Here is a 12494-nt window from a genome sequence, read left to right as displayed (position 1 = left end):
GCTTGTATTTCTCTGGAGCAAGATTGCCACTGTGGCTGACCTAGGTAATGGCTCTAGGTCTTCCTTTTCTAGGGTATATTGTTTGTAAGGGCAAATCGTGCACGTGGTTATTCTTAGGTGGTGTCTGTCACCTGAAGGCACCAGGCTGGTTACCGCACTGAAGCGGTGCGTGGGACGTTAAAGCTGAAAAGCACCCCAGTGTGGATTTGACGTGGCTGCGCAGTGCGTTTTGGCAAGGTTCGGTCCTGCTGCAGCCTGTTTCCCTCCTTTATCAGATCCTGGCGTTTCGACGAAAGCCACGATAAAGGCCCCAGGAGATGGAGTAGCCCAGGGACCGCTGCGGGAGAGGTGCAGAAAGCTGTGGGAAGCGCCTGGTGCAAAGGTGAACGTGGCCCTCGAGCCTAGAGCAAACAGCTGCTTTGCAACGCTGCAGTCCAGAGCACAGGGCTCGGCGTGAACCGAAGTGCCATGAACGTGCAGGGGAGCCTATTGCTAAATGCCGGGAGCAGATGTTGAGTGTTTGGGGTTTTTTCATCTATGCAAAATATGTGCTGCCTTCTTCCTGGCTCACCTGCCTGATGCATCTCCTACAGCTAACTGCATGAAGCCCCCTGGGCACGGGAGAGCGAATCAGCTGCTGGCAGCATGCATGTGAACGAGCTGCAGGAGTGCTTGGTGAACTGGTGTTAGGAAAAGCATGGAAATTCCCCTCTCCTGCAGGAAACCGCTGCCCGCCGAAGGGGCGAGGGGAAGGAGAGAGGAAAAATCTGTCTCAAAACGGATGCATTGGAGTGCAGAAGCCTCTGCGTTGGCAGCAAGGTGCTGYGGCGATCGCTGCGCGGGGAGGTGTCCCGCTGCAGGCAGAGCCCCGAGGGTTTCTCAGGTTTTTAGTCTGGACTGGCTGGGAACGAGCTGCAGGGGGTGAGGTCTGGGCCCGAGGCTGCGTGGAGGCAGAAATTCAGGTTTTTGTTGTGCAAGGTCTGGGCTGTTGCCCCTTTGAGGGAGATKTGGGGTTAGTTTGTTCTGCTTGCCGCTGCCGAGATGCTCGGGCTCGCTCTCATCGGCGAGTCTGCGCCGGTGGTGAAACACCGGCCGGACCCGAGCAGAGATCTGCTGCAGCCGCTGCCTTCGCGGCAGATTGCATCCCCGTGGCCTTCCCCTGTTTCCTGTCCTCAGACCGAGACACCTGCAAGGCAGAGCCACCCTCTGGTCCTGTCCCATTCACAGAGAAGCTTTTTGGGCTCCAGCATATAAATATTTACAACTGCTGATAATTCAAGAATTGAGAATTAAGGCAGGTCTCYGGAGCATTACAGTGTACAGCACAAGCACTTTCCATTGGGTAAAGAAAAGCTCCACTGAATGCTCGGTGGCTTTTTTTAGCCCTGAAAGATTATGCTGGTTCTACCTCACGTTGACCAAATTTAGGTTAAAACTGGATTAGCCCTCTGAATCACTTTGCTGGTTTTTGCCCTAGTCGCTGATGCAGAAAATAYGAAGAGCAGAGCAGCTGCGGGAAGAAGCTTGGGGTGTGTTGAGCTGGCACAGCTCCCGCGCAGCTCTCGTGTCGACGGCGAGGGTGTTTCCGGCTCGTCTCCGCGGTGGGGAATAGCTCTGCAAAGTCTCTGCCCTGCCAGGCACGCTTCGCTTGGGCAGACGGGTGGCTTAGGAGGCAGCGGCATGCAGGTCCAGATGCTAGCGGGCATGGGCACACCCCAAATTAGTGCTTTTGGCACTCAAAAAAATAATAAAAAAAAAGGGAGGGCAAAAGATGGCTTTTGGACTGGAATCTGCAATTCTTAATAGTTGGGGTAGAGGTGGAAAAGCTGAGTGAGGCTGGCGAGGTCTCTTGGGGATAAGCTCTCTTGCAGTTGTGTGCTGACATAAGGCTGTATCGGTCGCCAAGCCCTGAGTGTCGTCATCGTCGCCGCTGCAGCGCTCCTGGCACGGCTCGCCGCTGGTACCGCTGTAAGCGCCCTACCATGAGCAGTGCTTTAATCTCTTATCTCTTTTATTTATGGCTTTATTGGCCTTAGGTAGAATATTCTAAGGTACTGACAGAAAGAAGCAAACAGGCTTGCTTAGAGCGTTCAGAATAAGCTAAAAAATAAACTAAGAAGGCGGGTGGTGGTGGGGATTGAAAATGTTGCAGCCCTGAGCCCAGCGAGATATAGTGCGTGGCTAAATGCATGTTGTCCTTGATCCCGTAAATCAGCAGATATGTTGGAGGAAAGCTTGTTGGTGGGGCTGTGTCCTGCATGAACCTCAGTTGCGCAGTTTCCTCCTCCTGGGGGGGCTGGAGGAGAAGAGGATGTGAAAGCCCTGTGTGAAGCTGTCCTGCAAGTAGGCAGACAGCTGTTGCAAGCTCCTCTTGTGCCTTTACTTCTTCTTTCGCAGGTTTTGACCTTTGGGTTAAAAGCCTAGAGCAGCGCTCTTCAAGCAGAGCACAAAATTTGGGCTGCGTCAGGCTCCTAGTCTAGGAGTGACTTGCTTGATTTCCTCTTTTTACAAAGCAGAACCGGACTGGACTAGTTAATCTGCCTTGTGCTATCTTAACTTAAAATGCCAGCGGTGGAAAGAGGATGAAGTTACTACACAGATTTCTCTCTCAGGAGGTTCACGGCAGGACACTGGACACGGAGCGCTGCCCATCCGAGGGCAGGGCTCTGAAACGCTAAGGCAGCTGGCTGAAGCTTGCATGCAACTTTCCTTTCCGGTTTCTGTACCGTTTTAACCATCTGTCAGTACTAAGYTGTAGTATAAATTGGTCAGAGTCTAGAGGAAGGTGACATGGAGGAGCTTGGCTGTTCTCTGGCAGGCTTGCTCTAAGCCGTGGGTTGACTTCCAGTGAACTGTGGGTTTGAACGAGCGTGGAGGATGTACAAGGAACACAAATGCAGTTTTATAGTAGGCACAGTTGTATTTGGGGTCTCCTTACATTTGTGGCCGTGTCTCCTTGGGCTCTCTATGTCATATCCAGTACAGAGAGCTAAGGAGCGTAAGATGAAACTAGCAAGTGGAGGAGCTGGAGCAAGCAAAAAAGAGGTACCGATTTGTTCATCATCGAGCTGGGGAATTCCTTGCCACAAGAGACTGTGGCTAAAAGTATGAGTTCAAAAAATGACTGGACAAATTCATAGAGAGGAAAAAAACACCAGAAGCTTTCGTATAGGCACCATCTCCTATTTTGAGAAGCACCAGACCCACAAATCACCAGGGCTGATGGGGAAAGCACTCATATAGTTCTCATGCAAAGTGGCTGCATTTTGGTCTTGGTATCTAGCTGACTTCTGGACTCCAGCATGATTTCCCAGACTAAGTGTTCTTCCGAAAACATGAGACTCGATTTTTTAGTAGTTGTTTTCCAGGACTGTCTTACAAAGTGTTGGACTCCAGGTCTGCACACAGTGTAGCGGTGGCCAGTSCTCTTTGGAAATGTGGCCAGTGAAGCCAAGGAAGCCAATTCTGCTTTCCCACCCCACCCTTGGATGCTGGAGCACCCTCCTGTGCCATGGGAAATCAGATAAAGGTCTTTCCCCTCCCCAAAGGTGTGAGCCCTGTCAGGGAAGTGATGGACTTTCTCTTCTCTACCTTCAGTTGTGTCTGTGCAAAATGTACCAGTGTCAACTGGAGAGCATGAAAAGTGGGATTCCTGCCTCAGGCAAGATCCACCAGCTAGACCTTGGCTATTATTAGTCAACATAGGGATAGAGGCAAGCTGACAACGAAGTGGTAGAGGAAATGCTGCTACATCTGGGTGGCATCTTGGCTCCAGTGCATCTCTGGCACCATCTGATGTGCAGGCAGTGACCGCTCCTGGGGCTGCTCCTTTCCCATCCATCTGGTTGAGGGGTTTTGCCGTTTTTCTCGTTTCTTGGATTCAGTCCAGGAGAATAACGGGAGCATGTTTCTCCAGTATCTGCAGACTGTCACTTGGTCTTTGTGACCTCTGTAAGACTTTGCACCTGGGTGAARGGTATTTGGGCTTCAGAGGACTGTTCAGCTGTAAATGTTGGCCCCAAACACAACAGTGCCTTGGAGGAACGACCTAGAGACTGTCCAAGTCCCTGAAATGGAGAGGACCACCAGGGAACGCTCTGTGTGGGTTTCTCCTTTAAGGTATTGTGCAGGAACTTGTATTTAAGGGTTTTACACAGGATTTGTCATTGCTCTCGGAGCATACCCGTTTGGTGACCCCACCAGCTGCCCCTGCTGTCACAGGTAATCTAGACGCTTCTGCCGAGAGAGCTGATTGGAGGTGACAATCCCATTTAATAGAAAAACTGTACCACGAGTGGAGCACAAAGCTGCTCATCTAGGTAGGTCGTCTTCGCACTAAGGTCCCTGCTAGTGTACCCTGGGTGCTGCTAGCCTTCCCAGGCGTTTCTCCTCCTTTTTTCTCCTCCGGAGCCCCATATGGAGGCTTAACGAACCTGGAAATAGGGCAGGTGTCAGCTGTGTAATCTTGTTGCAGGGAATCCAGGAAACTGCAACCTCAGTGCTAAACTTAACCCCCGCTGAAGCGGTGCGCAGCAAGCTGCATGGCCACCCGACCCGGTGACTATAAAATCTCCCTCCGGAGAGATTTTTCCTCTGACCACAGCCCCCTGCTATTTTTCCCCTTTTAAAAATAGCAGCCGTTTCATTTGCATTTGGCTTGAGCAAGAAGACTAACCTGCTGCAGCCAGCGGCGGCAGCTGCTGCTCTGCTGGTGCCGTGCCCGAAGCCCGGCTAACGCGGTATCGAAGTGCATTTGACGGCCTGAAGTCGCCCGGCAGCAGAGGCGGCGCGGTCCGCGCTCCGGAGCTGGGCACGGCCGTGAGCGAGGCTCCCTCGCGCCCCGCAGCCGGACTGRGCGGCCGAGCTCAGCGTCTTATTGGGGCATTTCCCCGCTGTTTCACTTGCAAAGCCTTGATGCTGTTTTTTTTTTCTTTTTTTTTTTTCAATCTCCCTTTTTTTTCTGTTTGGGAAATACGTGGTGAGCCTGGAGTTAGCACCAGTGCGAGAGCGCTTGGCCGGCTGCTGGTGTGCCCGSAGGGCTCCCACGAGGTCCCTGCGCTGGTGCAATTAGTGATGTCTCCAGCAGCGCTTCGAACGGCTGTTTCGTGGTTATCTTCTCTCGCTTTGCAGGTGATAGCTCTGACCTGTGCTTCTAACAGCTGCTCCTGAGCTCAAGGAGTAATGCAAAGCTTCAGTGGGGAGAAGTCTAGGACTAGCTGCTAAACTCCCCGGTTGCCAAAACTGACTTTGCTGCGGGCGAGGGAGGAGAACGGGGCATTCGGGGCCGTGAGCGAGCGGGAGTTGGCAGGCGCTGAGCTCGGCAACAGCCCATCAAACTCGTCCCGCTAGCTCCCGGTCTCCGGCTGTGGGAGCCGCGCGGGCGAGCTCTGGGCGCTTGCCTCGAGGTTCGTTCGGTTCGAGTTTGCAGAAGCGCTCGGGGCTCGGTCCTCCCGCGGCTGAGGACGCTGAACTCCTGACGCCGAGTCACTTAGATACGGCGATCACGAGCTCGCCGGAGATCGCCTTGAGTGAGCAAACACAAACGCATTCCTCTTCATCAGCGTTTGCTCTAAAGATCGATTCGGCGGGTTGATAAATGACTTTCAAGGGTTATTTTGAACTGATGCGGTACCAGCTAGAGAGACCTGCCAATACCCTCGCYGATTGCTTTGTTTTTGGTGTTGGGTTTCGATCCCCACCGTGACGCTTTTCGCTACAGTTACTGCGGGAAGAATGACTAGGAAGTATCATCCAAGGGAGATTTTTTTCATAATTCCCACAATCAATCCTTCCTAATGTTAGCACAGTCATTGCAGTTTGTTTGTCCAGGTTGATCTTTTATTGCCATACAATAAAATCAAGACAAGCACTTTTTAGTCAAAATAAGGGACCAGCCAAATCAAAGGAGCCGGCGGGAGCAGTTGTGAGGACAGCACGTGGATCTGTTCCCCAGCCGGATGTAACGGCGGGGGAGTTTGTGCTTGGGCAGTTGCATAAATGTCACRTGAAGAGAAAAACGAGTTCAAGTATATGTCCTCTTTTTGCATCCATCCCCTTTTCTCCCTCCCCAAAGGCTTTTAGGAAGGGACTTCTCAAATTCTCCTGCTTAGAGCATCCTTCCAGACCTAACCCACATTGCATTTAGGAGCCAAAATGTTGCCATTGGGACCTGCATCCTAAAGGGCTGTGAATACGCAGGAGCCTTTACGTTTTTTTTTTTTTAGCCTTGCAAACCGCTTGCTGCAGTGATCAAAAAAAATTTGGCCAAGCGCCCCAGCGCGATTGATCCGCGCTTCGTTGCAGGAGGCTGCCAGTGCGTCAGAGCCCGTTGCGTGCTTGGTTTTCAGGCTGAAATCCATAAMTTCTCACCAGGCAGCAGCGTTTGCAGGCTCTCCTGCCTCGGGACCGGCTAGGGAGTCCTGGTGTACTCGGTGCAAGCGATGCACCTAACAGCCCTCTATGTGTCTGTGTGCCCAGTTGCAAATACGGCCCCTGTGGCACATGCAGGGCTCCCCTACCCCTCGTCAGGTGAGAAGTAAGGAAGCTCCAGAAAGCCTCGCCTTGGAGGAGATGCAAATCGATGGCTTTCCACCGTTGCCCTCCTGCCTTCAGGGGTCAGTGCTGCAAAGGCACTGCAGGCAGGAGGCTTTTTCCAGCAGGATTGGGGGCATTCATCACTTTGCTCGAGTGCTGATGTTCTTAAAAAAAAAAAAAAAAAAAAAAATATTTGCAATGGTGGTTTCAAGCAAATGAGTCACAAGCTATTAATAATGTTTTTGCACTAGGCTTTACCTCAGAGCAACCTTTTACTTTCCCTGGCCTTTCAAAACACTACCATTCCCTTTGCTTTCTTCTCCTGGTTTAAATATTAACACCCATTCGAGCATCCTGTTTACTTTGCTTAATAAACTAACAAACGTTCAGCTATTTGGAACGCTTTGGACTCCAAGGACGCCTGCAGTCGAGAAATAACCCCAGGTGATTTTCTAGAATGCTTTAGCAGCTGTTTAATTAAACGCGAAATAATTTGCACGYTTCTTCTGGGAAGCGTTTTCCCCTCTGCTTGGAAGGCAAGGCAAGGGCAGTGGGTTTTTTCAAGCCCTTAGGTAATTTTTCCACGTTGGTCAGGCCTTTTTAGAAGATCAGGAGTTGMGTTGTGGCTGGAGAGTAAACGGTTGGGTTGCATGGGGAAAAACTAACCTCTCAAGTCTGTTTATTTTTAAAGGGGAAATCACAGTGTATTGCCACGTGGGAAGTATCCAGTTGCTATTCTGGCTCTTTGCTTGCAGCTTTCTTCCCTGTTAATGACAATGGTCTAATTCTTGTCGAGGAATTGTATTGAGAAGGGAATTTTAGAGAAAGCAGATGCTTTTAATTAAGCATTAACACTGGTTTGTATTTTTGCTRTGCATATTACATAACATGCTGAACCAGAACAAATCCTCCCTTTTAATTTTCAGCTGAAAAAAACCCTTTTATTCCACCGCGAGCAGCCTGAAATGTTAACTTAATGTCAGCTAATGGGCGTCTCGGTGGACACATGATCCGTGGGTGGCAAATTCCTCGACGCGGACGGGGAACGCGCGATGACGTCCCTGCGCGCGGTGGAGCGCGGCAGAGCCGTGCGGAGCCCGACGGAGCCGCCCAAGCGCGGAGCAGAGCGGTATGGGTGGGAGGAAGCAACCGCAGGTAGCGTGCGCCCAGGGGACGCGGAGGCGCGAGCTGCCACCAGCAGCATCGTCCACCTGCCGATGCGGGACGGCGCGTCAGCTCCCTGCCCGGCGCAGCCTTTGATTCTAGCGTTGCATTTGATCTCTCTGCTGTCGGCAGAAGCAGGCAGACACAAATTGCCTAGTTTTCCYCTCCAGAAGGGAAGACAGCGTTGTGAGATGCTGCTGAGAGCAGTTATCTTCCTTAAGGCTGCTTCTGACAACATCATTGTGTATTATGAGCTTCTGCTTAGAGAAGAGCAGAGCTGTTTTCCTGGGGGTATGCATTTGSGGTGCGCTGTGTTCTCCAGTACCATGTAGTGGTTAGGAGAAAGTTGGTTACATGCAGAAGTGGCTCTTAATTCTGCTCTTGGACAGATCAAGCGAGGCTAGGAAGAGATTGAACGCTCGGTGATGCTCCTTGGAGCAAGTTGCTCAGAGCAGGAGAGATGGATTGGTGACCTTCAATATTGTCCCAAGTCTGTCTTGCCTGTAGACCTTTGTGGGATGGTGGAAACCAGAAATGCTGTATGGTTGGGGTTTGCCATCCCAAAGGTAATGTTGAGAGGCTTGGAAGGGCGTTGGGTTTGCTTCAGGGATAACGGGGCAAAACTGAAGGACCTGAGCTGATGCTGTCCTTGACATGTGTCCCAAGTTATCCTTTCTGACCATAACCTCTGAGTCAGGTGGGACGGAGAGCTCTGTAACATGTTCACCATGTGCTTACGGGAGCCTGGGTGAGACRGGTCAAACAAATTATTAACTTGAAACGTGGCTCAACATTGAAAAGTGGATTAAGCTGTGGTTGATCTAAGTGCAGCTGAGGAGATGTGTGATGACATCATTTCTGTTCCTCGGGCACGCTGGCACCAAAACCCTGCTGGGTTGCACTGGCGTGTTACAAGGCAGGTGCAACTCRGGAGCGTTGTGCCCCAAAGAAAGCTCCAATCCTAGTGACGCATGGAAAACTGGAGTCGTGGACTGCTGGAGGCAGTTCAACAGTGCTGCACTCGCAAACCAAGCACGCTGCAATGGAAATAACCAAGGAGTGCTGCGTCTCTYACCTTCCAAGTTTCTCATCGGATGAAACAACGAGGCCAGACCGTGTCTCACACTTGTGAAATGATAAATATGGAACAGTTTTAATCCACTCTTTGGCCTGTGTAGCAGTGTTACTGGGAGCAATGGGACATGAGTTCGTGTGCAGAGGTGGTGGTAGGGGAATGCAYCTACTATGAAAGGTGGTGTCTGGAGGATTTCTCATGCTCTTGCATCCTCCCCAAAGCATATGTTAGAGGATGATGTGGTGGAAATAACTTGTCTAGAACAAGAGGGAGTCATGTTAACCCTCACCAGCTCTTACTGTGGGCATAAGGGCTATCAGGATGAGATTGACTTGGAGCTGGATGTCTGTACTCCACTGCATGAAAACACCAGAATGCTCTTGGGAGGCTGCAGGGAGGGTTATCTGCTGGATGATCATGGCCATTAGCCCCAAYAGTTGTACTTCAGGCTTTAGTGACCTTTTCAGAGCATAAGAACAAACACCAAGTTAAAATACTCTGCTGTGGCTGCATGTGTCATCCTATCAAGAGCCGAGGTCATTTTACCCTCCTGCCTGTTGAATGGTGGTGTGCTGAACACTAGCAGTAGTTCCCACCTCTGACTCCCCTCTGGTGCTTGTTTTGTGGGGTGCAGACTCTGGAGAAGGGGCCTGTGGGGATCAGCAACTGCAGGTTATCTTGGAGGAGGCTATCCAAACGCGACGTTTGCTCAGGGGAGTTTGTTTCCAAGGATGGGCTCGGATGGATTTGAAAGCCTCAATGCTGCTGTTGTGCTTAATTCCTGCTGGGATGGAAATGGCTTTGAATGTGAGCTCGTTGTGTAACGTCCTTATGAGTTAATTTTTCCAATATCTTCTTTGCAGCTGGAAGCTGACAAACTGGCGCTCCCAGTGAACCCCAGCCCACTCAGCCCCACGCCCAGCCCCACTCCGAAGCCACCCGAGGCGACCGTCCTCACCGTGGAGCCCTCTCCTTCAGAGAAGAAGTGCTTCTTCGTCGACGAGTCGGAGCCCCTCCTGCGCTGCGATTCGACTTCCAGCGGCTCCTCTGCGCTCAGCCGAACAGGCTCTTTTATTACCAAAGGTACCAAAATCAGCTTGGGATGCGGGGGAGAGCGGGAGGATGAAATAGCCGTGATCCCTGAAGGTCAGTCAGGGCACGTCCTTGGTGGTCAGCGCACGTAGGAAGTACGGTAGAGCTGCCTAGTGAGCAGCGGCAACGTAATATCCTTAAGGTAAATAGCTGGGGAAAACGGACTTTCCGGAAAAATTTATCGCATCCTGATTCAAGATGATGAATATCCTGGTAATAACATAATGTAGAGTAGAGAGGGAAAACACCTTTAAAGATTTTTAACTCTTTCAGGTGCTGCTGGAGAACCGTAGCGTCCCCAGATGTCTGGAGCTTCCCTTGCAGAAGCAGGGAAGGGTTTCTCCTGACTCCCAGCTGCTGCGTTAACCACGGTGCTGGGTTATTGMGGTCTCCCAAGCTCTCTGAAAGGGAATGCCTTCTCTCCCAAGGCTTTTTGCATGAGATTAAGACAGAAAAGCATGATTTCAAGATTGATTTTTTTTTTCACCCATGGTCCTGCTCACTGCAGCCTGTGACTTGCGATGTAAATCACTGTTAATTTGCTGCATTTAATTTGCTGCATTTAATCTTTAACTTGTGATGAAGGTGAAACATGAAGCTCAGCCAATTTACTTAATTTATACTTTGCAGAAATGAACYTGATCCAATGAAAATAACTCAAAATACCAGCATTCAGCCTTTTTGGCCCCCTTCCACCCTTCTTAGCTTTTTAGTACTGACCATGCAGCATTTCTAAATACTTCAGCARGATACTGGGTGAGGTGGCTCTACAGCATTAGGCCCAACACATGCTGCCCCTTTCTCCTTTTTCCTCRTTTCTTTTTGTGGTAAATCACCCTGTAGAGGTGACAGCGGGGGATGGACCCAGGTGTCCAGGGAGAACAAGYCCTAGTTAACAGGGGTCTTCTGAATTAGCCTCTTAACACCCAACCCCTCCTTCCTCCCACAGAAAAGAAGGACACAGTCTTGCGCCAGGTGCGCTTGGACCCTTGCGACCTGCAGCCCATCTTTGACGACATGCTGCACATCCTCAACCCCGAGGAGCTCCACGTGATAGAGGAAATACCACAAGCCGAAGACAAGCTGGACAGGCTATTTGAGATCGCCGGAGTCAAGAGCCAGGAAGCCAGCCAAACCCTCCTGGACTCTGTCTATAGCCACCTTCCTGACTTACTGTAGGCATCGGTCACTACGCACTCTGAATATCTGCTAGAACTAGCTTGGCACTCGTTAAGATGATCGACAACATACAGGCAGGTTTTGTTGTAGAGTACATGRCCAGTATTTTCTTTGAGGTGTCTGGTTTCTGGAGGGGGACAGTTCGCAAGCATTGCACCTTTCAACCTTAACTCTGTTGCTCAATTAAAGTCTTTGCACCCTCTGCCCCCTTCTGAGTCTTTCTTTTCTTGCTCTCCTTCCAGTCGGATCAGTCAATGCACTTTAAAATGCAGTTAATGAACTAGAAGACCACAAATCTGGTGTAACTTCTATGCTGAATCTGGGATTGCTCTGTAACCCGTTTCAATTCTGTCAAAACTGTTATTCTGAATGACTCTCCTGCTACCTCCCTTCTGCCTTGGAGTGGTAAATGGTAAACCATGCAAAACTGATTGTTGCTGTTACCTTCTCTAATGCATCTAGCTTTCCCCAAGTTGACTTTTTTAATGTACTATTGTATAGCTCATATTCATTGCTGAAATTTTACTAGCACGATTATTTATTGTATGGTTTTCACCTGGACAATGCATTGTGCTCCTCTAAGCTAAAGCAGAAGTGTTTTAATGAAATTAAGAGGTTTAGTTCCACCAACCTTCGAGATTATCAAATGGTCCTTTGCCTGCAGCCGAATGTAACCCAAGCAAGGTGTATCTTGCCTTGCAACTTAAGAGAACAGCAGGCCCTAAATATATTGTTGCAATCAGCACTGGTGCTGGACTTTAGGAGTTGAAGGCAACCGCTGGTGGTACTGCTCTCCTTGTGGTGTAAGACTTACCAAGCTATGCTTTTACACTTGTGTCTATTGTTTTTTATACAGACATGGCCAGTAGGTTAGGTTCTCTGAAGACCCTACCTGGTCTTAATAGTCTCTTCAAATCACACTTCACTTTTTATTAAAAGAAAAAAGGGGGGGGGGAAGCTGCATCGTAAGAAGTCTGTCTGATTATATTTGCAACTATTATGCTCCCGTAATGAACAGTCTGTAATATGCTCAATTTGAAGAAATTATATTAGGGTGGCATGTGCTACCTTTTTGGCAGGGGGTGGGAGTGGGGGGGAAGAGGGGAATGAATTGAAACATTGCCTTCCAGTGTACTAATTTATTAATAAATACTAGGTGTTTGTTACTTGACATGATTCTGTGTTAACCTCCTTAAAAGCTGCCTCGGCTTCGGGGAGGCAGTGGTTGGAGCAGGGGCTGTTCGGGGAGCCCCAGGCTTGATGAAGGGGGGGGTGGATTTTGGGGTTCAGTGCATGTAAGGGGGTCTCTCTTTTAGCCTGTGCTGAGACTTGCAAAGATGTAAYTGCCTTGTGTTATAAACATCATTTTGCACCCCCAGGATTGGGTTTTGCAATTAGAACAGCTCTGTAAAAGGCTTTGCAGACATTTGGGGAGCTGACGYATTAATTT

General features: G+C 50.0%; 1 protein-coding gene across 1 annotated transcript in view; it reads left to right on the top strand.

Annotated features, from left to right (window-relative positions):
- Positions 1-12121, top strand: part of TNFRSF21 (TNF receptor superfamily member 21) — a 33529-nt gene extending 21408 nt beyond the window's left edge. The window contains exons 4-5 of the mRNA XM_085320353.1: positions 9637-9856; positions 10815-12121. Coding sequence (XP_085176479.1) covers positions 9637-9856; positions 10815-11044 — 450 coding nt within the window. The 3' untranslated portion in view covers positions 11045-12121. The remainder of the gene's footprint in view (positions 1-9636; positions 9857-10814) is intronic.
- The last annotated feature ends 373 nt before the right edge of the window (positions 12122-12494 follow it).

The sequence above is a fragment of the Rhea americana genome, unplaced genomic scaffold (genome assembly GCF_003343005.1).
Source record: "Rhea americana isolate MKP2758 unplaced genomic scaffold, rheAme1 scaffold_63, whole genome shotgun sequence".
In the NCBI taxonomy this organism is placed as follows: Eukaryota; Metazoa; Chordata; class Aves; order Rheiformes; family Rheidae; genus Rhea; species Rhea americana.
The sequence above is the reverse complement of the archived record's forward strand: the minus strand, read 5'-3'. Positions and strand labels throughout refer to the sequence as shown.